The following is a 26,281-nucleotide window of genomic DNA, read 5'->3' on the forward strand; positions in this document are numbered from 1 at the left end:
GAGCTGGGAGTGCGGGGACCAAATGGCCAAAGGCACCGCTGTGTGTCTGCAGTATAGGAGGCGGCCATGTTGGAGACCAAATAAGCAATACAGAGCACTTGTGAAAACACCTGTGGGTAAGTGTAAGCCAATCCTGTGCTTGTGCTGCCTTTAAGTAGGCTGGGATTATGCTACTCTGGGCCAGTGCTTTGTTGTATCTACTCTATGCCCTAGCTCTGTGCTCTCTCCGTGCATTCCTGTGTGATTCCCGTGGTCCAGATATCGCCTCCGCTCCCAGAGGTCTGTCTGCAGCCTTCACTGCTAAAGATCCTCCAGCTCCCTGCTGTGCTGTCAGTCAATCACTCTCCCAGTGGCAAACAAGTGGATTTCCAGAGTCTTGCAAGAGGTTACCCTGTCTGCCTGCTTCAACCACACAGACTGTTCGTTTGCTCTGCTCTAAACTTAACCCATTCATCACCATTGTCGTCTGCTGCAGTTTCACAGTTATCCTCAGAATTCGCAAGTAACCCATTTCAGTACTGTATTTTCTGTGTTGCTACAATCAAGGACAATTCTTCACAGCTTTTCAGTTAAATCTCTAAACTTCATTACAAATCTCTACAGTTACTTATTTATGTCTGCATTATCCAGTTAACACACTTTACAGTTCAGCATCAAATCTTGTTTCTTTTGGACAATTCATCATTCATTCACAAGCCTGCTTAAAACTCAGTTCTATGAACATTTCCTCAATGTATCTTTAAGATTGTTCCTGCTTATCATTTCTACCACTTTATGCAATACATCAGTTTATATATGGTGATTATAATTTGTCATTTAACTCCTTACTGGAATTGTTGCTTACAATAAATATATGAAACAGAACTTTCTTCATCCTCCCTGCTTCCATCATACCCCAGCACCTACACCTTTGGTTGGTCCAGGGTTAACGGATTCACAAAAACACCCGGCCCTGACAGTATTTTGGATATCGGATTTTTCCGTATTTTGGAATAATTGCATACTATAATGAGATATCATGGTGTTGGGACCTAAGTCTAAGCACATGTTACAATCCTGAGCACTCATGTTTTGTTTTTGTTATAAATTACCTTTGCTTCAGTTTGTGGAACTACAGGTCACAGCTAGCTCCTGCATAGTTGTCTCCCAGTGCCTTTGCTCCAGCACTCAGCAACTGACTTCACAGGTGTCTGGATTCTGTAATTACAGCTCGTTACCTGGAAACTACTATTCAGCTTGTCAGCCTGCTCAGTCTGCACTGCAGCTGCATGTTATATCAATTACTGGGGGCCTGTCTGGTGCTCACAACTGATTGGTCCAGCCTGTTCTTTTAAGCCTCTCAATCCCAAGAGGCTTTGCCAGTTATAACTACTCCATGTGGTGTTCTGCTCTCTGGTTCATCTCTGGTCTCAGTTCATCTGTCCAGTGGGTATTGCCTTGTTCCAGTATTGAATTCCAGCTTCAACATCTTGCTGACGACTTTAGTCTGCCGACTGCCGCTACCTCCTGTGTCACCCCTGGAGTGCCTGCTGCTGTTCCATCTCCACGGCCCCAGCATACCATCTGGCCGTGTGCACCCTGCCACCTTCTCCAGTTCCTGTGTATCCCTGCGGTTGGTCATATACAACACCTCTACCATAACTCCAGTCCAGTTCAGGTATCAAGTGACCCAGACGGGGGGCCGTGACCTGCACGTCGGAAGCCGCGAAGCCCATATCCCCTTGCGGGGTTCCCTGGTGAAAACCTTCCGGCGTGTTAGACTCCGCGCCTCTGTTCTGGGTAACGTCAACCACTTGGTACCTGATCCCGAATTCCGGATTCTGCACCAGTTCCTGACAGCACATAATACATTTATGTTACATATACACCTTATACACACAGCCTGAAGATAATTTTAGCCAATATTTTTTATAACTTTGTGCATTAAACAAAGTGTGTCTACATTCACACAAGTGTGTCTACATTCACACAATTCCTTTACGTTTCATATACAGCCTGAAGGTCATTTAATACAATATTTTTAATAACTTTGTGTATTAAACAAAGTTTGTATACATTGAGCAATCAAAAAACAAAGGTTTCACTATCTCACTCTCACTCAAAAAAGTCCGTATTTCGGAATATTCCATATTTCGGAATATTTGGATATGGGATACTCAACCTGTAATAATAATAATAATAATATTAATATTAATAATAACTCTTATTATCCAGTAAGCGAAAGTTTACAATCTAAAAGGGAAAATGAAAAATACACAAGGGGCCTTATTCAGAGTTAGATGTAATTTTCATCTAAGCGCAAATGTAAAATGCGTACCTAAATAAATAGAATATTGCTACCTATACAGAGTTGACTGCACACATGAAATGTGTGTGAGCAACTCATAGATAGCAAATGCACCTCCCTCCCATAGCAAATAGGAGCAGATGCACCAGGAAGGTGTGGTTTCATGAGATGGGTAAAACACAGTACACAATGTGTCAGGGACGTTGCATGTCACTGCAATGCGTACACATTACAGTAATGGTAAGAAAGTGTACATGATAAGTATCCAAGTTGCATAGAGCTTGTTAAAAGCAAATTACAAGGACTCAAATATATAAAATAGTAACCATTTTTTTTAAAGTCCACATACGGTCAGGATTGGCAAATTGGACATTTTTAACATGTTTAGTTTCCCTGATTTCCCAACAGATCATTGAACATCGCTGCATGCGGATAGTGGAATTATAGAAATGGTTGCCTGATGTATAGGGTCCATTAGACACATTCTATGGAACAAGTGGTCTGATTCAGGTCTGGTCGTTATTCCGGAGAAGATGGAATGTACTGATGTTTGGTTTACTGCGCATGTGCAGGACCCACACTCCATGTGCAGTATGGGTCATGCGTCGTCGCTCGCAAAGCAGTTGGAGACGTCAGGTGATTGACAGTCTGCAGTCATTTGGTGGTCGGGAGGAGGTGGCAATGGGCTCTGTTTTACAAAACGGGGACATGTTGCCTCTGTTTTCTGGGAGTGGTGAGCCAAGGATCACCATCTTCCAGCTGAGATTTCCTGGCCTCAGCAATGGGTTACTCAGACTTCCAGTGGTGCGTAGAGTGTTTAGATGCTGTGTCCAGCAGAGTATCACACATGCTTGCAGGAGTTGTCTACGTATACCAGAAGCCTCCTGCTGAATTAACATATGAAAACAGAGAAGGGAGGGCAGAGAGTGAGGTAGAATGGCAGAGGAGTGGAGGGGTGGGACAAAATAACATTGGGACAGAGAGAAAAAATGGGAATAGGCCGATACAGAAGAAAATAAATATTCACAAGAAGAATAAAGCCTAGCTACAGCTACGTCCAGATTTATAGATTTGTGCACTTGTGACCACGCAAATGACTGGTCCAAATGTGAGTTAGCAAATAAATTAGTGTTTTCATTTTAATGGTAAAGCAATTTATTCTTTCCCTGGGTTAAAACAACAGTGCTGTGTTATGATATTTAAATATTATCCTGATAGCAATATATTATGCTGCTATATACTGAGTCAACAGTTTATTATATAGTACAGTAATTCATTCCAGGTTATTGACTGTTCCATCAGCAGTCTAATTGAGAAAGATATACAGTATACTAATAAATAACTAGAGTCTCTCACACAGGATAATAATTAACCTTAATGTGAGAACAATATAACAAACGATAGACTGGGCTAACACATTAGTAAATCTGGCAAATATTCAGTGTAGAAATATAAAAATCAAATAATCTCTACGAAGAGGTAGCATCCAATAAAGGCTTTCCATATAAAATACATTGTCAGGTGGATAGAACATTGGTCTGCTGTAAATGGCATAACATATTAGACTAAAGGTGGGTTATATAAGATGTGTAGGGGGTAGCATAGCAAATCATACAAATAAAGGGCTGATTCAGAGTTGGAATCATAGCTCTGTGTTTGTTAATCTGCTCAGTAAGGTACAGTCTCATATGCCTAGGCAATAAGCATGTCAGCAGGTACCAACAACTTACTTGCAACTAAGGAATAATTCATTTCACTTAACACATAAATTAGTAGAGGGCACTGGAGTGAGTGAAATCAGAAATTGCAATACACCACCTATAACACCATAGTGTTATGAGAGTATGAGAAATGGATCACCATCCACCAGAGGCGGATTGGAATTGAAAACCAGCCTAGAAAATTTATGGAAGTAGCCCCAATCGGGGAGTGGTCTGAATAGGGGGTTGGGGTCTGTAAAGGAGGGGGATCCCTCTTCATAGCGCCTGATTGTACGCAATTGCTACCTTCCTTTCATCCTTTCCTGCACTGTGTGTGAGACCAGGGGTGGATTGGGAACTAAAATTGGCCCTGTTAAATGTTATAGAAGTGGCTCGACATGGGCAGCATTAGAAGTATAACATACTGTGTAGCCATGGCAGCATCACTGGATGGCAGAGTTGCTGTAGTGCAAAATAAAAGAATGAATAAGGACAATGTAGTGTACTGAGAGCAGTGGGCTGGCTGTCATGTGGGGGGAGAGGGGCACATGACAACACACAAAACAGGCCCCACAGACATGTCAGCCTACCAGGAATCTTCCTGGTGAGCACCATGGCTAATCCGCCCCTGCTTTCCACATACTGTGGCATTCATCCAACAACACCCTGTGGAAGCGAGATGTTAGTCAAAGGGGCTGATAGAGCCTAAAACACCTTGCACACAGTAACAGACAGGTTACAGTAAGTAAAATAAAAGCAGAGAACAAAAGTGGTGCTGACTGAAGGAGCATATCAGACTACTGCACAACAGGAGGTGTATATGACACCTAAATATAAATTCACTGCTGTCAACAAAATAGCAGCAACCTAATGTTTAAACTACAAAGCTAAAAAAATTGCTGCAGTGGTCTTCTGAGGTCTCTCTCTCTCTCTCTCTCTCTCTCTCTCTCTCTCTCTCTCTCTCTCTCTCTCTCTCTCTCAAATAAAACATCATTGTTATGGGATAAAATATGCTATTTGGAAATACAACAGCTGCTAATTTGTAACAACTACTGAACCAGAATCTTTATTTCATACTTTTGGTATCATATTGAACCCATAGTCTGACAATCTTACTGTAGGCAAATGGAGAAGAAGCACACTATAAGGTACCGTATATGTTAGATATTAGATCAGGCATTCCAAACCTTCGTCCTCAATGCACACTAACAATCCTGGTTTTAGTGATATCCATGTTTGAGCACAGGTGTCTTAATTAGTACTTCAGTTTTTCTTATTTCTCATACGTCCTAGAGGATGCTGGGGACACTTCAAGAACCATGGGGTATAGACGGGATCCGCAGGAGACATGGGCACTTTAAGACTTTCAAATGGTGTGACCTGGCTCCTCCCTCTATGCCCCTCCTCCAGACTCCAATTTAGATCTGTGCCCAGGCAGGCTGGATGCGCTCTACGGAGTTTCTCGGAAAAGACTTATGTTAGGTTTGTTATTTTCAGGGAGAACTGCTGGCAACAGTCTCCCTGCATCGTGGGACTTAGGGGAGAGAAGTCAGACCTACTTCTGATGAGTTTAAAGGCTCTGCTTCTTGGCTACCGGACACCATTAGCTCCTGAGGGTTTGGAACACTAGATACGTCTAGGGGTTCACTCCCAGAGCCCGCCGTCACCCCCCTTGCAGAGCCAGAAGTCAGAAGACAGGTGAGTAGAAGAAGATCAGAAGACTTCAGTGACGGCTTTTGAGGTACCGCACAGCGGCCGCGCTGCGCGCCATGCTCCCACACACAGCGGCACTGTAGAGTGCGGGGGGGGGGGGCACCCTGGGCAGCATATAAATCCTCAAATAAAGACTGGAAAACAATAATATGAGTGCCTAGGCACTATATCTAACCCCTGCCAGTATAAATATATTAAAGAAATAGTGGGGCTGAAGCGCGCCATTGAGGGGGCGGGGCTTAGCCCTCACAGCTCACATCAGCGCCATTTTCTCTCCACAGAGATGCTGGTCCTTCCAAAACACTACTGTACATAACAGGGTGAAAAACGAAAAGCGGGGGGCACAGTTGATTGGTGCAAGATAAGTTAATAATAAAGCACAATATATAAGGGATTGAGCGCTGGGTGGTGAGCTGGTAAACTCCTTCTGTGTTCCCTGACAGAATTTACTGGGGTCCTTCCCTTATAGCCAGTGTAATGTCGGTGGGTGTTTCCTACACGTGTGTCGGCATGTCTGAGGCTGAGTGCTCTGCCATAAACGGCTGTGGGAGTGACCCTGTCGGCACCGCCGACTCCTGATGGTACATGGTACATAAAAAAAGTGTCAACATGTCGGTAGATGTTTTTCCAAAGAGAAAACTATATGGGGACACAGAAGTGTGCGGGTGACCCTGTCGGCACCACCAACATCTGACTAAAAAAAAAAAAAAAAGGGCTATCCCTATATGTATATATGTATAGTAGGGTTGCATAAAGCTGTGACCCAGAAACAGATGTAGTAATATTTATGGAGGGTGTCATATTCATAGAATATATTTCCCTCAGACCCCTTGGGGTCGCAAAAATGGTTATTTTGCCCAGTTACTACTCCCGGATATCGACACGAATATTGTTCTTCTGTCGACCGTAATGTTTCCTGATTAGATCCACAAAATAAACATTCAGTACATGTTTCATACACATTAAGAACGTATCAACGTCACTAGGGACCCTGCTGTCCCTGACAAAAAGTTATATATATATGATAGATATAGATATATATATATATATATATATATATGTGTGTGTGTATATGGATATGTGTATATGTGTGTATGGGTTTGGATATATATATGTGTATATATAAATTATATATATATATATATATATATATATATACTGTATATATATTTATAGAAATTTATAATGAATGCTAAGGTTAAGTTCCTCCTTTTCAGGTGCTGAGCGCTCTGTTGAAAAAAGTCGGGGTCAGCCCTGACAAGATGGTTTCAAATCCTCGAGAAATTTCCGAGTGTTTATTCTTTTCCCGCTGCGGAGAGGATAAAGTGGGTGTTACCCCCTGTTCTGCAGGGGGCCCTGTCACAAAGGATCGTATGCAGGAAGCTACGTTATATTCAAGTTATGTGTCCACACGTACATTAATTATACCTGCTATTGCATGTGCATGGGGGAGTAGTAATATCAGAAATGGTCGGTTACCTTGTCATCCGATATAGATACCCTGGGGAGAGATGGGATACTCCTTAAGTTGGGTCATATCTAGGACACTGCAGAATACTGCCGTGCGACTACAAGGGATATAGGACTCTTGGGTTCGCGGGCCAATACCATGGCGGTCTCGGCTAGGAGGGCGTTGTGGATTCACCAATGGAATGCTGGTGCTGACTCCGAGAAGAAATGGAGTTTTCTTACCTATGAAGGTAAAGCCTGGTTTGGTGACGGCCTCGTTAGTTTGATCTCGGCAGATGATGCTGGTAAGTCTACCTTCTTGCCATATGTTCCCTCACAACGGATGATGACGCATCATTGTCGGATGCAGTCATTTCGGCATAATAGATACAGATCCCCCTTTTCTTTGCAGGTAGAGGAAGGAGGAAAGGGAAGAGGTCAGCAGCCTCTTCAAGATTACAGGAGCAGACATCATCCTCTGTTCTGTCACATCCACCGCATGACGCTGGGACTCTCTTGCGGGAGCCCACACCGGTGGGACCACGTCTAAAAACTCTTCGGTCAGTCCTGGAACGGACCTGGACCCGTGGGTTTTACGAATAGTGTCCCAAGGGTGCATACTGGAGTTTCCAGATGTTTCCCCTCACCATTTTTTCAAATTACCGATTCTCCTCCGGAGGGGGAGGTAGTATGCGATACAATACAAAGGTTGTATCAAGATCAGGTCATTGACCTGGTTTTCCCCTGGCACAACAGGGAGAAGGTTTTTATTCAAGCCTCTTCATGGTCCCGAAGCCAGATGGCTCGGTCAGGCCAATCCTAAATCTGAAATCCCTCATTTTCTACTTAAAGAAATTCAAATCCAAGATGGAATCTCTCAGGGCAGTGATCTCCAATCTGGAAAAAGGAGTTTTCTCTGACGTCCTAGTGGATGCTGGGACTCCGTAAGGACCATGGGGAATAGCGGCTCCGCAGGAGACAGGGCACAAGAATAAAAGCTTTAGGATCAGGTGGTGTGCACTGGCTCCTCCCCCTATGACCCTCCTCCAAGCCTCAGTTAGATTTTTGTGCCCGAACGAGAAGGGTGCAGGCTAGGTGGCTCTCCTGAGCTGCTTAGAATAAAAGTTTATTTTAGGTTTTTTATTTTCAGTGAGTCCTGCTGGCAACAGGCTCACTGCATCGTGGGACTAAGGGGAGAAGAAACGAACTCACCTGCGTGCAGAGTGGATTGGGTTTCTTAGGCTACTGGACATTAGTTCCAGAGGGACGATCACAGGTTCAGCCTGGATGGGTCCCGGAGCCGCGCCGCCGGCCCCCTTACAGAGCCAGAAGAGCGAAGAGGTCCGGTGAAATCGGCGGCAGAAGACGGTCCTGTCTTCAACTAAGGTAGCGCACAGCACTGCAGCTGTGCGCCATTGCTCTCAGCACACTTCACACTCCGGTCACTGAGGGTGCAGGGCGCTGGGGGGGGAGCGCCCTGAGACGCAATATAACAGATATACCTTAGGTTGGCAAAAAGAAATACATCACATATAGCTCCTGGGCTATATGGATGTATTTAACCCCTGCCAGTTTTCCAGAAAAGAGCGGGAGATAAGGACGTCGTGAAGGGGCGGAGCCTATCTCCTCAGCACACAAGCGCCATTTTCCCTCACAGCTTCGCTGGAAGGATGGCTCCCTGACTCTCCCCTGCAGACCTGCTACAGAATCAGGGTAAAAAAGAGAAGGGGGGGCACTATTGGCAGCTAATAATAAAAACAGCAGCTATAAAAGGGAGTAACACTTATATAAGGTTATCCCTGTATATATATATATATATATATATAGCGCTTGGTGTGTGCTGGCAAACTCTCCCTCTGTCTCTCCAAAGGGCTGGTGGGGTCCTGTCCTCTATCAGAGCATTCCCGGTGTGTGTGCTGTGTGTCGGTACGTGTGTGTCGACATGTATGAGGAGGAAAATGATGTGGAGGCGGAGCAATTGCCTGGGTTAGTGATGTCACCCCCTAGGGAGTCGACACCTGACTGGATGATCGTATTTAAAGAATTACGTGACAATGTCAGCACTTTGCAAAAAACTGTTGACGACATGAGACAGCCGGCAAATCAATTAGTGCCTGTCCAGGCGTCTCAGACACCGTCAGGGGCCCTAAAACGCCCGTTACCTCAGTGGGTCGACACAGACCCAGACACAGATACTGAGTCTAGTGTCGACGGTGAGGAGACAAACGTAATGTCCAGTAGGGCCACACGTTACATGATCACGGCAATGAAGGAGGCATTGAACATTTCTGACACTGCAAGTACCACAAAGAAGGGTATTATGTGGGGTGTGAAAAAACTACCAATAGTTTTTCCTGAGTCAGATGAATTAAATGAGGTGTGTGATAAAGCGTGGGTTTCCCCAGACAAAAAACTGCTAATTTCTAATAAATTATTGGCACTATACCCTTTCCCGCCAGAGGTTAGGGCGCGTTGGGAAACACCCCCTAGGGTAGATAAAGCGCTCACACGTTTATCTAAACAAGTAGCGTTACCGTCTCCTGATACGGCCACCCTCAAAGAACCAGCTGATAGAAGGCTGGAAAATATCCTAAAAAGTATATACACACATACTGGTGTTATACTGCGACCAGCTATCGCTTCAGCCTGGATGTGCAGTGCTGGAGTCGCGTGGTCGGATTCCCTGACTAAAAATATTGATACCCTGGACAGGGACAATATATTGTTAACTATAGAGCATTTGAAGGATGCATTACTATATATGCGTGATGCACAGAGGGATATTTGCACCCTGGCATCAAGAGTAAGTGCTATGTCCATTTCTGCCAGAAGAGCATTATGGACGCGACAGTGGTCAGGGGATGCGGATTCCAAACGACATATGGAAGTATTGCCGTATAAAGGGGAGGAGTTATTTGGGGCTGGTCTATCGGACCTGGTGGCCACGGCAACGGCTGGAAAGTCCACTTTTTTACCCCAGGTCACCTCACATCAGCAGAAAAAGATACCGTCTTTTCAAACTCAGTCCTTTCGTTCCCATAAGTACAAGCGAGCAAAAGGCCACTTATTTCTGCCCCGGGGCAGAGGAAGAGGAAAAAGACTGCACCATGCAGCCGCTTCCCAGGAGCAGAAGCCCTCCCCTGCTTCTGCCAAGTCTTCAGCATGACGCTGGGGCTTTACAAGCAGACTCAGAGACGGTGGGGGCCCGTCTCAAGAATTTCAACGCGCAGTGGGCTCACTCGCAAGTGGACCCCTGGATTCTACAGGTAGTATCGCAGGGGTACAAACTGGAATTCGAGGCGTTTCCCCCTCGCCGGTTCCTGAAGTCTGCTCTACCAAAGTCTCCCTCCGACAGGGAGGCAGTTTTGGAAGCCATTCACAAGCTGTATTCCCAGCAGGTGATAATCAAGGTACCCCTCCTACAACAAGGAAAGGGGTATTATTCCACGCTGTTTGTGGTACCGAAGCCGGACGGCTCGGTGAGAACAATTTTAAATCTGAAATCCTTGAACACTTACAGAAAAAGGTTCAAATTCAAGATGGAGTCACTCAGAGCAGTGATAGCGAACCTGGAAGAAGGGGACTATATGGTGTCTCTGGACATCAAAGATGCTTATCTCCACGTCCCAATCTACCCTTCTCACCAAGGGTACCTCAGGTTTGTAGTACAAAACTGTCATTATCAGTTTCAGACGCTGCCGTTTGGGTTGTCCACGGCACCTCGGGTCTTTACCAAGGTAATGGCCGAAATGATGATTCTTCTTCGAAGAAAAGGCATCTTAATTATCCCTTACTTGGACGATCTCCTGATAAGGGCAAGGTCCAGGGAACAGTTAGAAGTCGGAGTAGCACTATCTCAGGTAGTGTTACGTCAGCACGGGTGGATCCTAAATATTCCAAAATCGCAGCTGATTCCAAGGACACGTCTACTGTTCCTAGGAATGATTCTGGAAACAGTCCAGAAGAAGGTGTTTCTCCCGGAGGAGAAGGCCAGGGAGTTATCCGAGCTAGTCAGGAACCTCCTAAAACCAGGCCAGGTGTCAGTGCATCAGTGCACGAGGGTCCTGGGAAAAATGGTGGCTTCGTACGAAGCGATTCCATTCGGAAGATTCCATGCAAGAACGTTTCAGTGGGATCTACTGGACAAATGGTCCGGATCGCATCTTCAGATGCATCAGCGGATAACCCTGTCGCCAAGGACAAGGGTGTCTCTTCTGTGGTGGCTGCAGAGTGCTCATCTACTAGAGGGCCGCAGATTTGGCATTCAGGAATGGATCCTGGTGACCACGGATGCCAGCCTGAGAGGCTGGGGAGCAGTCACACAGGGAAGAAATTTCCAGGGCTTGTGGTCAAGCATGGAAACATCTCTTCATATAAACATTCTGGAACTAAGGGCCATTTACAATGCCCTAAGTCAAGCGAAACCCCTGCTTCAGGGTCAGGCAGTATTGATCCAATCGGACAACATCACGTCAGTCGCCCACGTAAACAGACAGGGCGACACGAGAAGCAGGAGGGCAATGGCAGAAGCTGCAAGGATTCTTCGCTGGGCGGAAAATCATGTGATAGCACTGTCAGCAGTGTTCATGTTGGCGTCCCGTCTAAACAAAAAACTAGACAGGTATTGCGCCAGGTCAAGGGACCCTCAGGCAATAGCGGTGGACGCTCTGGTAACACCGTGGGTGTACCAGTCAGTGTATGTGTTCCCTCCTCTGCCTCTCATACCAAAAGTACTGAGAATCATAAGAAGGAGAGGAGTAAGAACTATACTCGTGGTTCCGGATTGGCCAAGAAGGACTTGGTACCCGGAACTTCAAGAGATGCTCACGGAAGACCCGTGGCCTCTACCTCTAAGAAAGGACCTGCTCCAGCAGGGGCCTTGTCTGTTCCAAGACTTACCGCGGCTGCGTTTGACGGAATGGCGGTTGAACGCCGGATCCTGAAGGAAAAAGGCATTCCAGATGAAGTCATCCCTACCCTGATAAAAGCCAGGAAGGATGTAACCGCAAAACATTATCACCGCATTTGGCGAAAATATGTTGCGTGGTGTGAGGCCAAGAAGGCCCCTACAGAGGAATTTCAACTGGGTCGTTTCCTCCATTTCCTGCAAACAGGACTGTCTATGGGCCTAAAATTAGGGTCCATTAAGGTTCAAATTTCGGCCCTGTCGATTTTCTTCCAGAAAGAACTGGCTTCCGTGCCTGAAGTTCAGACATTTATAAAAGGGGTACTGCATATACAGCCTCCTTTTGTGCCTCCAGTGGCACCTTGGGATCTCAATGTTGTTTTGAGTTTCCTAAAGTCACATTGGTTTGAACCACTCACCACTGTGGACTTAAAATATCTCACATGGAAGGTGTCGATGCTGATGCATTTCACATGAACCAACCTATTGTGGTACCTGCGGCTACTAGGGACTTGGAGGACTCCAAGTTGCTTGACGTTGTCAGGGCCCTGAAAATATATGTTTCCAGGACGGCTGGAGTCAGAAAATCTGATTCGCTGTTTATCCTGTATGCACCCAACAAGCTGGGTGCTCCTGCTTCTAAGCAGACGATTGCTCGTTGGATTTGTAGTACAATTCAGCTTGCACATTCTGTGGCAGGCCTGCCACAGCCAAAATCTGTAAAAGCCCATTCCACAAGGAAAGTGGGCTCATCTTGGGCGGCTGCCCGAGGGGTCTCGGCTTTACAACTTTGCCGAGCAGCTACTTGGTCAGGGGCAAACACGTTTGCTAAATTCTACAAATTTGATACCCTGGCTGAGGAGGACCTGGAGTTCTCTCATTCGGTGCTGCAGAGTCATCCGCACTCTCCCGCCCGTTTGGGAGCTTTGGTATAATCCCCATGGTCCTTACGGAGTCCCAGCATCCACTAGGACGTCAGAGAAAATAAGATTTTACTCACCGATAAATCTATTTCTCGTAGTCCGTAGTGGATGCTGGGCGCCCATCCCAAGTGCGGATTGTCTGCAATACTTGTATATAGTTATTGTTACAAAATTCGGGTTATTATTGTTGTGAGCCATCTTTTCTGAGGCTCCTTTCGTTTATCATACTGTTAACTGGGTTCAGATCACGAGTTGTACGGTGTGATTGGTGTGGCTGGTATGAGTCTTACCCGGGATTCAATATCCTTCCTTATTATGTACGCTCGTCCGGGCACAGTATCCTAACTGAGGCTTGGAGGAGGGTCATAGGGGGAGGAGCCAGTGCACACCACCTGATCCTAAAGCTTTTATTCTTGTGCCCTGTCTCCTGCGGAGCCGCTATTCCCCATGGTCCTTACGGAGTCCCAGCATCCACTACGGACTACGAGAAATAGATTTATCGGTGAGTAAAATCTTATTTTTTCATGGTCTCAGTAGCACAAAGAAGACCTCCGCATTAGGCTTGCCTGAAGTTTGCAATTCAGGGGTGTCATTACCAATTTCAGACGTTGCCGTTGGTTTGTCCACAGCTCCAAATATTTTCACCAGGGTGATAGTGGTAATGATGGTTCTCCGTCGCTAGTACGGAGTCACTATTATCCCGTACTGGGACGATCCCCTGATAACGGCGTGTTCAAGGAACCAGTTGGTGCAAAACATTGCACTCTCCCTGTCAGTTCTTCAACAACAGGGTTAGCTCCTGAACTTGCCAGAATCACTGTTGGTCCCAACGACGCGGTTGTCTGTTTTGGGAATAATACTAGAGAAAGAGTTTTTGTTTTCTTCCAGTGGAAAAGGCTCTGGAGATCCAAAGTCTGGTCAAACAAATTCCGAGTCCAGCAAGAGTGTCATTTCATCAATACAGTCGGTTGCTGGAAAATATGGTGGCAGCCTACGAGGCCACTCGATTTGGCAGTTTCCATGCCAGGGTGTTCCAGAGGGACCTGTTGGACAAGTGGTCCAGTTCCCACCTACACATACACCGGAGGATAATCCTGTCTTCCAAGACCGGAATCTCACTCCTGTGGTGGCTGCGCAGTTCTCACCTCCTAGAGGGGCGCAGGTTCGAGATCCAGGACTGGATCCTGGTGACCACGGATGCAAGCCTCCGAGGCTGGGGTGCGGTCACTCAGGGGGAAAACTTCCAAGGAAGTTGGTCAAGTTAGGAAACTTGTCACCACATAACCGGTCTAGAATTAAGGGCCATTTACAACGATTTTCTACAAACAAAAAGCAGAACAGCAATGGCAAAAGCCAAAAGGATTTACCGCTGGACGGAGAAACATACAAGCGCTTTGTCAGCGATGTTCGTTACGGGAGTGGACGACTGAGAAGCAGACCTCCTCAGCAGACACGATCTCCATCCAGGAGTGGGGAGACCGCCTTCAAATAGTCTTCGAAGAGGTGACATGTCGTTGGGATTTCCTCGAGTAGGAATGATGGCATCTCGTCTCAGCAAGAAGCTTCAGAGTTCCAGGTAAAGGGACCTTCAAACAGGAACAGTGAATACACTGGTGACACCATGGGTGTTTTCAGTTGGCATATGTATTCCCTACGTTTTCTCTCGTTCCAAAAGTTCGGGGTTGATACAAAGAAAATTCGGCCGAGCCTCATGGTCCCAGACTGGCCAAGGAGAGCTTGGTATCCAGAGCGCAGGAATTACTCATAGGAGATCCCTGGCCTTTTCCTTTGCGCAAGGACCTGTTGTGACAGGGGCCATGCGTGTATTAGGACTTACCGCGGCTACGTTTGACGACATGGCGGTTGAACGCCAGATCCTAGTCCGTAAGGGTATTCCCACGGAAGTAGTTCCCACACTTATTCGGACTAGAAAAGGGGTAATGTCTAAACATTACTACCGATTTTGGAGAAAATAGGTTTCTTGGTGTGAATCCAAGAAGACTCCTACGGCAGAGTTTTCAACTATTAAAATCGGCCTTATCGGTTTTCTTTCAGAATCAGTTGGACTCCTTGTCAGAAGTTCAGACTGTCGTGAAGGGAGTGTTGCACATCCAACCTCTTTTGTTCCCCAGTGGCACCAGGGAATCTAATGGGGTGTTGCAGTTCCTTCAATCACATTGGTTTGAACCTTTAAGTAAGGCGGAGTGAAATTCCTCACTTGTAAAGTGGTCGCCAGGTTGGCCTTGGCATACGCAAGGCGAGTGTCTGAGTTAGCGGTCTGGTCTCACAAGAGACCTTATTTGATCTTTCATGAAGATAGAGCAGAGTTGGAAACTCATCAACATTTTCTACCAAAGGGGGTTTCTTCTTTCCACATGTACCAACCTTTTGTGGTGCCGGTGGCTACGGTCGCCTGCATGTGGTCAGAGTTTTGAAAATTTATGTCGCCAGGACGGCTCCGTTTAGGAACACAGGCTCTGTTTGTCCTGTTTGCTCCCAACAAAATTGGGTGTCCTGCTTCCAAGCAGACCGTTGCGCGCTGGATCTGTGGTACGGTTCAGCATGCTCATCTCACAGCAGGATTGCCTTTACTGAAATAGGTGAAGGCCCATTCTACTAGAAAGGTGGGCTCGTCCGGGGCGGTTGCCGGAGAGTTTCGGCATTGCATCTTTTCGAGCAGCTATTTAGCAAACAATTGGGCTAAGTTTTGCAGTTTTAATACCTTGGCCGAGGTTGACCTCACGTTGGTCATTCGGTACTACAGAGTCATCCGCACTCTCCCGCCCGTTTTAGAGCTTTGGTATAACCCCATGGTTCTTGAAGTGTCCCCAGCATCCTCTAGGACTTATGAGAAAATAGGATTTTAATACCTACCGGTAAATCCTTTTCTCTTAGTCCGTAGAGGATGCTGGGCGCCCGTCCCAGTGCGTACTGTATCTGCAGTTATTGGTTGTGGTTACACACAGGTTGTATTATGATTTTTGTCAGCATATTGCTGCATATTCTTCATGCCGTTGGCTTGTGTTCTATTAAATGCCACGTTCTGGGGCATGCTTAAGGTGTGAGCTGGTAAAATGCTCACCGTGGTTTAACAATAAATCCTTTCCTCGAAATGTCCGTCTTCCTGGGCACAGTTCCTTAAACTGGAGTCTGGAGGGGCATAGAGGGAGGAGCCAGGTCACACCATTTGAAAGTCTTAAAGTGCCCATGTCTTTTGCGGATCCCGTCTATACCCCATGGTTCTTGAAGTGTCCCCAGCATCCTCTACGGACTAGGAGAAAAGGATTTAAAATCCTATTTTAACCATCTTTCCTGAAGTATAGATATCACTAAAACCTGCACTGTTAAGGCCCATACACACTAAACGAGTCCCCACCAACACCGATATTGGTGGTGGAGGGGACCCTGCGCATACACACTTTTGATGCCAGCGGGGAATGGAACGACGCCTGCAGCATGGCTATTGTTAACGAGGACCTCCCTCGTCTGTACATGTTCAAGGAGGGAGGGGTCATTAACAATGTTCGGGAGCGTGCATCGTTAACAACATCTTGCTCAGATTGGCCCTTCTGAGCGATATCTTTTACTTTCTCATCTAGTGTGTATGTGCTTTGAGTACCGAGGTTGGGAATGCCTATGATAGATACATGGCTGGTCTATGATACAAAAATGGCATTTCCCTAAGGTTTCATTTCTGGCACCCCTTTAAAGATTCTTACCAATAGCTTGCAGAGTACTTTCACATGTTTCCTTATTTATTATTATTATTATTAATAATAATAATAATATTTTACAAATTGTTCTCCCTCACGCAGCAACAAATATATGCTAAATACATGATTCATAATAATAAAATAGTCATAAGAACTCTTTTAATAGGTACAAGAAAAGAGCAATTATTCCGACTATTAATCATCAATGCAAGTTACTGTACGTTTTTTGTAGAATGCAGTAACTGCAGATTACTTCATTTGTTCTGCCATGGTAAATTAAATATCAACCTTTGATATATGCATTTACATGAATTTCATTACTTTTCCAAAGGTACCAAAACCGTGTTATGTAATAAGAGTCATTCAGAAGCAAAATTTTCATCGCCCACAGAACAGAAAGAGAACAATTTAAATTCCATTCATCCAATAAAGTGAGTATTTTAATGTTATGTTTGAGCCAAGACTCTAGCGCTAATATTGTGTTGGTGCATAAAACTTACTTTTTATGCCTGTTTATGTTACTCTAAAATTTAACTATGGCACATATGTATCTCTTAGAATAGTAATTTGCTCCTAAAGTTGCATAACACTGTGCAATATTTTAGTCAATGTCGCTAATTTTCCCCTGAGTGATGTTGACTAAAATATCGCACAGTGTGTATACTCACTGCAAATGACCCCCTCGGTCATCTGTATATGCAGCTCAATTTTGGCTATGTTGGGCAAAACTGCATGTAAAGGGTTGGCGGCGGGGTGACGTCACTGAGCGATATCGTTTGTGGTATCACTCAGTGTGTACGCACCATGGGGTCATTCCAACCCGATTGCTCGCTGCAGTTTGTCGCAGCGATCGGGTCGGAACCGCGCATGCCCCGGCACCGCAGTGTGCCGGCGCATGGCAGTCATCGCTGCCTAGCGATCGCCTCTGAGACAAAGGCGGTCGCTGGACAGGAGGGGGCTGAATGGCGGCGCAGTCCGGCCAACGCAGGCGTGCCAGATCGTTGGGGCAGGCCGCAGCGGTTTCGTGATGTCTCACGCAGCCGCTGCGGCCAGCGGCAGCGACAAACAACTCCCGGCCAGCTGCAGGAGCTGCGCTGGCCATGAGTTACTCCTGAAATACAAAAGCATTGCCGCTGTGCGATGCTTTTGTATTTGTGCGGCGGGGCCGGCACTGACAGCCCTGTGCTGGGCGTTCCCCGCATGTCAGGGAAGATGATCGCAGCTGTGCTAAATTTAGCACAGCTACGATCAACTCGGAATGACGGGCGGACCGGGAGGGTAGGGAACACACTGTGTGATATCGCTCATGGAGCACATCGCACAGTGGGCCAAATTCAGACCTAATCGCAGCAGCAAATTTGTTAGCTAATGATCAAAACCATGTGCACTGCAGGTGGGGCAGATATAACTAGAGATGTGCAGCGGGCATATTTCGGGTTTTGTGTTTTTGTTTTAGATTCGGTTCCGCGGTCTTGTTTTGTATTCGGACGCGTTTTGGCAAAACCTCCCTTAAGAATTTTTGTCGGATTCGGGTGTTTTTTTCAAAAAACCCTCAAAAACAGCTTAAATCATAGAATTTGGGGGTAATTTTGATCCTATAGTATTATTAACCTCAATAACCATAATTTCCACTCATTTCCAGTCTATTCTGAACACCTCACACCTCAGAATATTATTTTTAGTCCTAAAATTTGCACCAAGGTCGCTGGATGACTAAGCTAAGCGACCCAAGTGGGCGGCACAAACACCTGGCCCATCTAGGAGTGGCACTGCAGTGTCAGACAGGATGGCACTTAAAAAAAAAAGTCACCAAACAGCACATGATGCAAAGATAAATAAATAAAAAAAGAGGTGCAAGATGGAATTGTCCTTGGGCCCTCCCTCCCACCCACCCTTATGTTGTATAAACAGGACATGCACACTTTAACAAACCCATCATTTCAGCGACAGGGTCTGCCACATGACTGTGGCTGAAATGACTGGTTGGTTTGGGCCCCCACCAAAAAAGAAGCAATCAATCTCTCCTTGCACAAACTGGCTCTACAGAGGCAGGATGTCCACCTCCTCCTCATCGTCCGATTCCTCACTCCTTTCACTGTGTACATCCCCCTCCTCACAGAGTATTAATTCGTCCCCACTGGAATCCACCATCACAGGTCCCTGTGTACTTTCTGGAGGCAATTGCTGGTAAATATCTCCATGGAGGAATTGATTATAATTCATTTTGATGAACATCATCTTCTCCACATTTTCTGGAAGTAACCTCCTACGCCGATCGCTGACAAGGTTACCGGCTGCACTAAACACTCTTTCGGAGTACACACTGGAGGGGGCCAACTTAGGTAAAATAAAGCCAGTTTGTGCAAGGGCCTCCAAATTGCCTCTTTCTCTGACGTCCTAAGTGGATGCTGGGACTCCGTAAGGACCATGGGGATTAGCGGCTCTGCAGGAGACTGGGCACAACTAAAGAAAGCTTTAGGACTACCTGGTGTGCACTGGCTCCTCTCACTAAGACCCTCCTCCAGACCTCAGTTAGATTCTTGTGCCCGGCTGAGCTGGATGCACACTAGGGGCTCTCCTGAGCTCCTAGAAAGAAAGTATATTTAGGTTTTTTATTTTACAGTGAGATCTGCTGGCAACAGACTCACTGCAGCGAGGGACTAAGGGGAGAAGAAGCAAACCTACCTAACAGGTGGTAGTTTGGGCTTCTTAGGCTACTGGACACCATTAGCTCCAGAGGGATCGACCGCAGGACCCGACCTTGGTGTTCGTTCCCGGAGCCGCGCCGCCGTCCCCCTTACAGAGCCAGAAGCATGAAGAGTCCGGAAAATCGGCGGCAGAAGACTTCGGTCTTCACCAAGGTAGCGCACAGCACTGCAGCTGTGCGCCATTGCTCCTCATGTACACCTCACACTCCGGTCACTGATGGGTGCAGGGCGCTGGGGGGGGGCGCCCTGAGGGCAATATAAGACACCTTGGCTGGTAAATCATCACAATATATAGTCCCAAGGCTATATATGTGATAAATTACCCCTGCCAGAATCCATAAAAAAGCGGGAGAAAAGTCAGCCGAAAAAGGGGCGGGGCTTCTCCCTCAGCACACTGGCGCCATTTTTTCTTCACAGTGCAGCTGGAAGACAGCTCCCCAGGCTCTCCCCTGTAGTTTTCAGGCTCAAAGGGTTAAAAAGAGAGGGGGGGCACTAAATTTAGGCGCAATATATGTATACAAGCAGCTATTGGGGGAAAAATCACTCAGTTATAGTGTTAATCCCTGCATTATATAGCGCTCTGGTGTGTGCTGGCATACTCTCTCTCTGTCTCCCCAAAGGACTTTGTGGGGTCCTGTCCTCAGTCAGAGCATTCCCTGTGTGTGTGCGGAGTGTCGGTACGGCTGTGTCGACATGTTGGATGAAGAAGGTTACGTGGAGGCGGAGCAGAGGCCGATAAATGGGATGTCGCCCCCTGTGGGGCCGACACCAGAGTGGATGGATAGGTGGAAGGTATTAACCGACAATGTCAACTCCTTACATAAAAGGCTGGATGACGTAACAGCTGTGGGACAGCCGGCTTCTCAGCCCGCGCCTGCCCAGGCGTCTCAAAGGCCATCAGGGGCTCAAAAAACGCCCGTTACCTCAGATGGCAGACACAGATGTCGACACGGAGTCTGACTCCAGTGTCGATGAGGTTGAGACATATACACAATCCACTAGGAACATCCGTTACATGATCTCGGCAATGAAAAATGTGTTACGCATTTCTGACATGAACCCAAGTACCACATAAAAGGGGTTTTATTTTTGGGGAGAAAAAGCAGCCAGTGTTTTGTTCCCCCATCAGATGAATGAATGAAGCGTGTAAAGAAGCGTGGGTTCCCCCGATAAGAAACTGGTAATTTCTAAAAAGTTACTGATGGCGTACCCTTTCCCGCTAGAGGATAGGTCACGTTGGGAGATATCCCTTAGGGTGGATAAGGCGCTCACACGTTTGTCAAAAAAGGTGGCACTGCCGTCTTAGGATACGGCCACCTTGAAGGAGCCTGCTGATAAAAAGCAGGAGGCTATCCTGAAGTCTGTATATACACACTCAGGTTATATACTGAGACCTGCAATTGCCTCAGCATAAATAGTGCTGCTGCAGCGTGGTCTGATACCCTGTCAGATAATATTAATACTCTAAGACAGGGATAATATTTTGCTAACATAGAGCATATTAAAGACGTTATCTTATATATAAAGGATGCACAGAGGGATATTTGCCGGCATCCAGAATTAATGCAATGTCCATTCTGCCAGGAGGGTATTAGAAACCCGGCAGTGGACAGGTGATGCTGCCTGTAAAAGGCACATGGAGATTCTGCCTTATAAGGGTGAGGAATTGTTTGGGGATGGTCTCTGGGACCTCGTATCCACAGCAACAGCTGGGAAGAAAATTTTTTACCTCAGGTTTCCTCACAGCCTAAGAAAGCACCGTATTTTCAGGTACAGTCCTTTCGGCTTCAGAAAAGCAAGCGGGTCAAAGGCGCTTCCTTTCTGCACAGAGACAAGGGAAGAAGGAAAAAGCTGCACCAGCAGCCAGTTCCCAGGATCAAAAATCTCCCCCCGCTTCCTCTGAGTCCACCGCATGACGCTGGGGCTCCACAGGTGGAGACAGGTGCGGTAGGGGCGCGTCTCGGGAACTTCAGGGACCAATGGGCTTGCCAACAGGTGGATCCCTAGGTTCTGCAAATAGTATCACAGGGATACAGGCTGGAGTTCGAGGCGACTCCCCCTCGCCGTTACCTCACATCAGCCTTGCCTGCTGCCCTCGGAGAAAGGTAGTACTGGCGGCAATTCAGAAGCTGTACTTCCAGCAGGTGAAATCAAGGTACCCCTCCTTCAACAAGGCCGGGTTTACTATTCCAAAATGTTGTGGTACCGAAACCAGACGGTTCGGTGAGACCCATTCTAAAATGGAAAGCCTTGAACACTTATATACGAAGGTTCAAGTTCAAAATGGAATCGCTCAGGGCGATTATTGCAAGCCTGGAGAATTTCATGGTATCACTGGACATCAAGGATACTTACCTGCATGTCCCTATTTACCCTCTTCACCAGGAGTACCTGAAAATTGTGGTACAAGATTGTCATTACCAATTCCAGACGTTGCCGTTGGTCTGTCCCCGGCACCGAGGTATTTACCAAGGTAATGGCCGAAATAATTATCCCGTACTTGGACGATCTCCTTATAAAGGCGAGGTCCAGGGAGCAGTTGTTCGTCGGAGTAGCACTATCTCGGGAAGTGCTACAACAGCACGGCTGGATTCTGAATATTCCAAAGTCGCAGCTGGTTCCTACGACGCGTCTACTGTTCCTGGGTATGGTTCTGGACACAGAACAGGATAAAAAGGGTTTCTCCCGGAGGAGAAGCCCAAGGAGTTGTCGTCTCTAGACAGGGACCTCCTAATACGTATACAGGTGTCGGTGCATCAATGCACGCGAGCCCTGGGAAAGATGGTAGCTTCTTACGAAGAAATTCCATTCGCCAGGTCCCATGCAAGGATTTTCCAGTGGGATCTGTTGGACAAGTGGTCCGGGTCGCATCTTCAGATGCATCGGCGGATAACCCTCTATCCAAGGGCCAGGGTGTCGCTGTTGTGGTGGCTGCAGAGTGCTCATCTTCTAGGGGGCCACAGATTCGGCATACAGGACTGGGTCCTGGTGACCACGGAAGCCAGCCTTCGAGGCTGGGGGGCAGTCACACAGGGAAGAAACTTCCGAGGCTATGGAAAAGTCAGGAGACTTCCCTACACATAAATATTCTGGAACTAAGGGCCATTTACAATGCCCTAAGTCAGGCTAGACCCCTGCTTCAACACCGGCCGGTGCTGATCCAGTCAGACAACATCACGGCGGTCGCTCATGTAAACCGACAGGGCGGCACAAGAAGCAGGATGGCGATGGCAGAAGCCACAAGGATTCTCCGATGGGCGGAAAATCATGTGTTAGCACTGTCAGCAGTGTTCATTCCCGGAGTGGACAACTGAGAAGCAGACTTTCTCAGAAGACACGACCTCCACCCGGGAGAGTGGGGACTTCATCCAGAAGTCTTCCAAATGATTGTACACCGTTGGGAAAGGCCACAGGTGGACATGATGGCGTCCCGCCTCAACTAAAAGTTACAAAGATATTGCGCCAGGTCAAGGACCCTCAGGCGATAGCTCTGGACGCTCTGTTAACACCGTGGGTGTACCAGTCGGTGTATGTGTTCCCTTCTCTGCCTCTCTTACCCAGGGTAATGAGAATAATAAGAAGGAGAGGAGTAAGAACTATACTCATTGTTCCGGGTTGGCCAAGAAGAGCTTGGTAACCAGAACTCCAAGAAATGATCTCAGAGGACCCATGGCCTCTGCCGCTCAGACAGGACCTGCTGCAGCAGGGGGCCTGTCTGTTCCAAGACGTACCGCGGCTGCGTTTGACGGCATGGCGGTTGAACGCCGGATCCTGAAGGAAAAGGGAATTCTGGAGGAAGTTATCCCTACGCTATTTAAAGCTAGGAAAGAAGTGAACGCAAACCATTATCACCGCATATGGCGGAAATATGTTGCGTACTGTGAGGCCAGGAAGGCCCCAAAGGAGAAATTTCAGCTAGGTTGATTTCTGCACATTCAACAGCCAGAGGTGACTATGGGCCTAAAATTGGGTTCCATTAAGGTCCAGATTTCGGCTCTATCGATTTTCTTCCAAAATAGAACTGGCTTCACTGCCTGAAGTTCAGACTTTTGTTAAGGGAGTGCTGCATAGTCAGCCCCCGTTTGTGCCTCCAGTGGCACCGTGGGATCTCAACGTGGTGTTGGATTTCCTGAAGTCGCATTGGGTAGAGCCACTTAAATCCGTGGAGCTATAATACCTCACGTGGAAAGTGGTCATTCTGTGGGCCTTGGCGTCGGCCAGGCGTGTATCAGAATTGGCGGCTTTGTCATACAAAAGCCCTTATCTGTATTTTATATGGATAAGGCGGAATTGAGGACTCGTTCCCTATTCCTTCCTAAGGTGGTATCAGTTTTTCATGTGAACCAACCTATTGTGGTGCCTGCGGCTACTTGGGACTTGGAGGATTCCAAGTTACTGGACGTAGTCAGGGCCCTGAAAAGAATATGTTTCCAGGACAGCTGGAGTCAGGAAAACTGACTCGCTATTTCTCCTGTATGCACCCAACAAGCGGGGTGCTCCTGCTTCTAAGCAGACGATTGCTCGCTGGATCTGTAGCACGATTCAACTTGCACATTCTGCGGCTGGACTGCCGCACCCTAAATCTGTAAAAGCCCATTCCACGAGGAAAGTGGGCTCTTCTTGGGCGGCTGCCCGAGGGGTCTAGGCTTTACAACTTTGCTGAGCTGTTACTTGGTCGGGTTAAAACATTTTTGTAAGAGTCTACAAGTTTGATACCCTGGCTGAGGAGGACCTAGAGTTTGCTCAATCGGTGCTGCAGAGTCATCCGCACTCTCCCGCCCGTTTGGGAGCTTTGGTATAATCCCCATGGTCCTTACGGAGTCCCAGCATCCACTTAGGACGTCAGAGAAAAATAATATTTTACTCACCGGTAAATCTATTTCTCGTAGTCCGTAGTCGATGCTGGGAACTCCGAAAGGACCATGGGGAATAGCGGCTCCGCAGGAGACTGGGCACAACTAAAAGAAAGCTTTTAGACTACCTGGTGTGCACTGGCTCCTCCCACTATGACCCTCCTCCAAGCCTCAGTTAGGATACTGTGCCCGGAAGAGCTGACACAATAAGGAAGGATTTTGAATCCCGGGTAAGACTCATACCAGCCACACCAATCACACCGTATAACTCGTGATACCATATCCAGTTAACAGTATGAAACATAACTGAGCCTCTCAACAGATGGCTCAACAATAACCCTTTAGTTAGGCAATAACTATAAACAAGTATTGCAGACAATCCGCACTTGGGATGGGCGCCCAGCATCCACTACGGACTACGAGAAATAGATTTACCGGTGAGTAAAATCTTATTTTCTCTAACGTCCTAGTGGATGCTGGGAACTCCGAAAGGACCATGGGGATTATACCAAAGCTCCCAAACGGGCGGGAGAGTGCGGATGACTCTGCAGCACCGAATGAGAGAACTCAAGGTCCTCCTCAGCCAGGGTATCAAATTTGTAGAATTTTACAAACGTGTTTGCCCCTGACCAAGTAGCAGCTCGGCAAAGTTGTAAAGCCGAGACCCCTCGGGCAGCCGCCCAAGATGAGCCCACTTTCCTTGTAGAATGGGCTTTAACTGATTTAGGATGCGGCAGTCCAGCCGCAGAATGCGCCAGCTGAATTGTGCTACAAATCCAGCGAGCAATAGTCTGCTTAGAAGCAGGAGCACCCAGTTTGTTGGGTGCATACAGGATAAATAGCGAGTCCGTTTTCCTGACTCCAGCCGTCCTGGAAACATAAATTTTCAAGGCCCTGACTACGTCCAGTAACTTGGAATCCTCCAAGTCGCTAGTAGCCGCAGGCACTACAATAGGTTGGTTCAAGTGAAAAGCAGATACCACCTTAGGGAGAAACTGGGGACGAGTCCGCAATTCTGCCCTATCCATATGGAAAATCAGATAAGGGCTTTTAAATGACAAAGCCGCCAATTCTGATACCCGCCTGCCGAAGCCAAGGCCAATAACATGACCACTTTCCACGTGAGATATTTTAGATCCACGGTCTTTAGTGGCTCAAACCAATGTGATTTTAGGAAACTCAACACCACGTTGAGATCCCAGGGTGCCACTGGAGGCACAAAAGGGGGCTGAATATGGAGCACTCCTTTTACAAATGTCTGAACTTCAGGTAGTGAAGCTAGAAGCTAGTTATTTTTGGAAGAAAATCGACAGAGCCGATATCTGTACCTTGATGGAGCCTAATTTTAGGCCCATAGTCACTCCTGCCTGTAGGAAGTGCAGAAATCAACCCAGCTGAAATTCCTCTGTTGGGGCCTTACTGGCCTCGCACCAAGCAACATATTTCCGCCATATGCGGTGATAATGTTTTACAGTTACATCTTTCCTGGCTTTAATCAGCGTAGGAATTACATCCTCCGGAATGCCCTTTTCCTTTAGGATCCGGCGTTCAACCGCCATGCCGTCAAACGCAGCCGCGGTAAGTCTTGGAACAGACAGGGCCCCTGCTGCAGCAGGTCCTGTCTGAGCGGCAGAGGCCACGGGTCCTCTGAGATCATCTCTTGAAGTTCCGGGTACCACGCTCTTCTTGGCCAATCCGGAACCACGAGTATTGTCCTTACTCCTCGTTTTCTTATTATTCTCAGTACCTTTGGTATGAGAGGCAGAGGAGGGAACACATAAACTGACTGGTACACCCACGGTGTCACTAGAGCGTCCACCGCTATTGCCTGAGGGTCCCTTGACCTGGCGCAATATCTCTCTAGTTTTTTGTTTAGGCGGGACGCCATCATGTCCACCTGTGGCCGTTCCCAACGATTTACAATCAGTGTGAAGACTTCTGGATGAAGTCCCCACTCTCCCGGGTGGAGGTCGTGTCTGCTGAGGAAGTCTGCTTCCCAGTTGTCCACTCCCGGAATGAACACTGCTGA

General features: G+C 47.2%; 1 protein-coding gene across 9 annotated transcripts in view; it reads left to right on the plus strand.

Annotated features, from left to right (window-relative positions):
- HFM1 (helicase for meiosis 1) overlaps positions 1-26,281 on the plus strand; it is a 984,377-nt gene that overhangs the window by 913,248 nt on the left and 44,848 nt on the right. For all 9 annotated transcript variants that reach the window (XM_063939911.1, XM_063939912.1, XM_063939910.1 and 6 more), the window contains one exon: positions 17,023-17,122. In XM_063939911.1, the coding sequence (XP_063795981.1) occupies positions 17,023-17,122 (100 nt within the window). The remainder of the gene's footprint in view (positions 1-17,022; positions 17,123-26,281) is intronic.

The sequence above is a fragment of the Pseudophryne corroboree genome, chromosome 9 (assembly GCF_028390025.1).
Source record: "Pseudophryne corroboree isolate aPseCor3 chromosome 9, aPseCor3.hap2, whole genome shotgun sequence".
NCBI lineage: Eukaryota > Metazoa > Chordata > Amphibia > Anura > Myobatrachidae > Pseudophryne > Pseudophryne corroboree.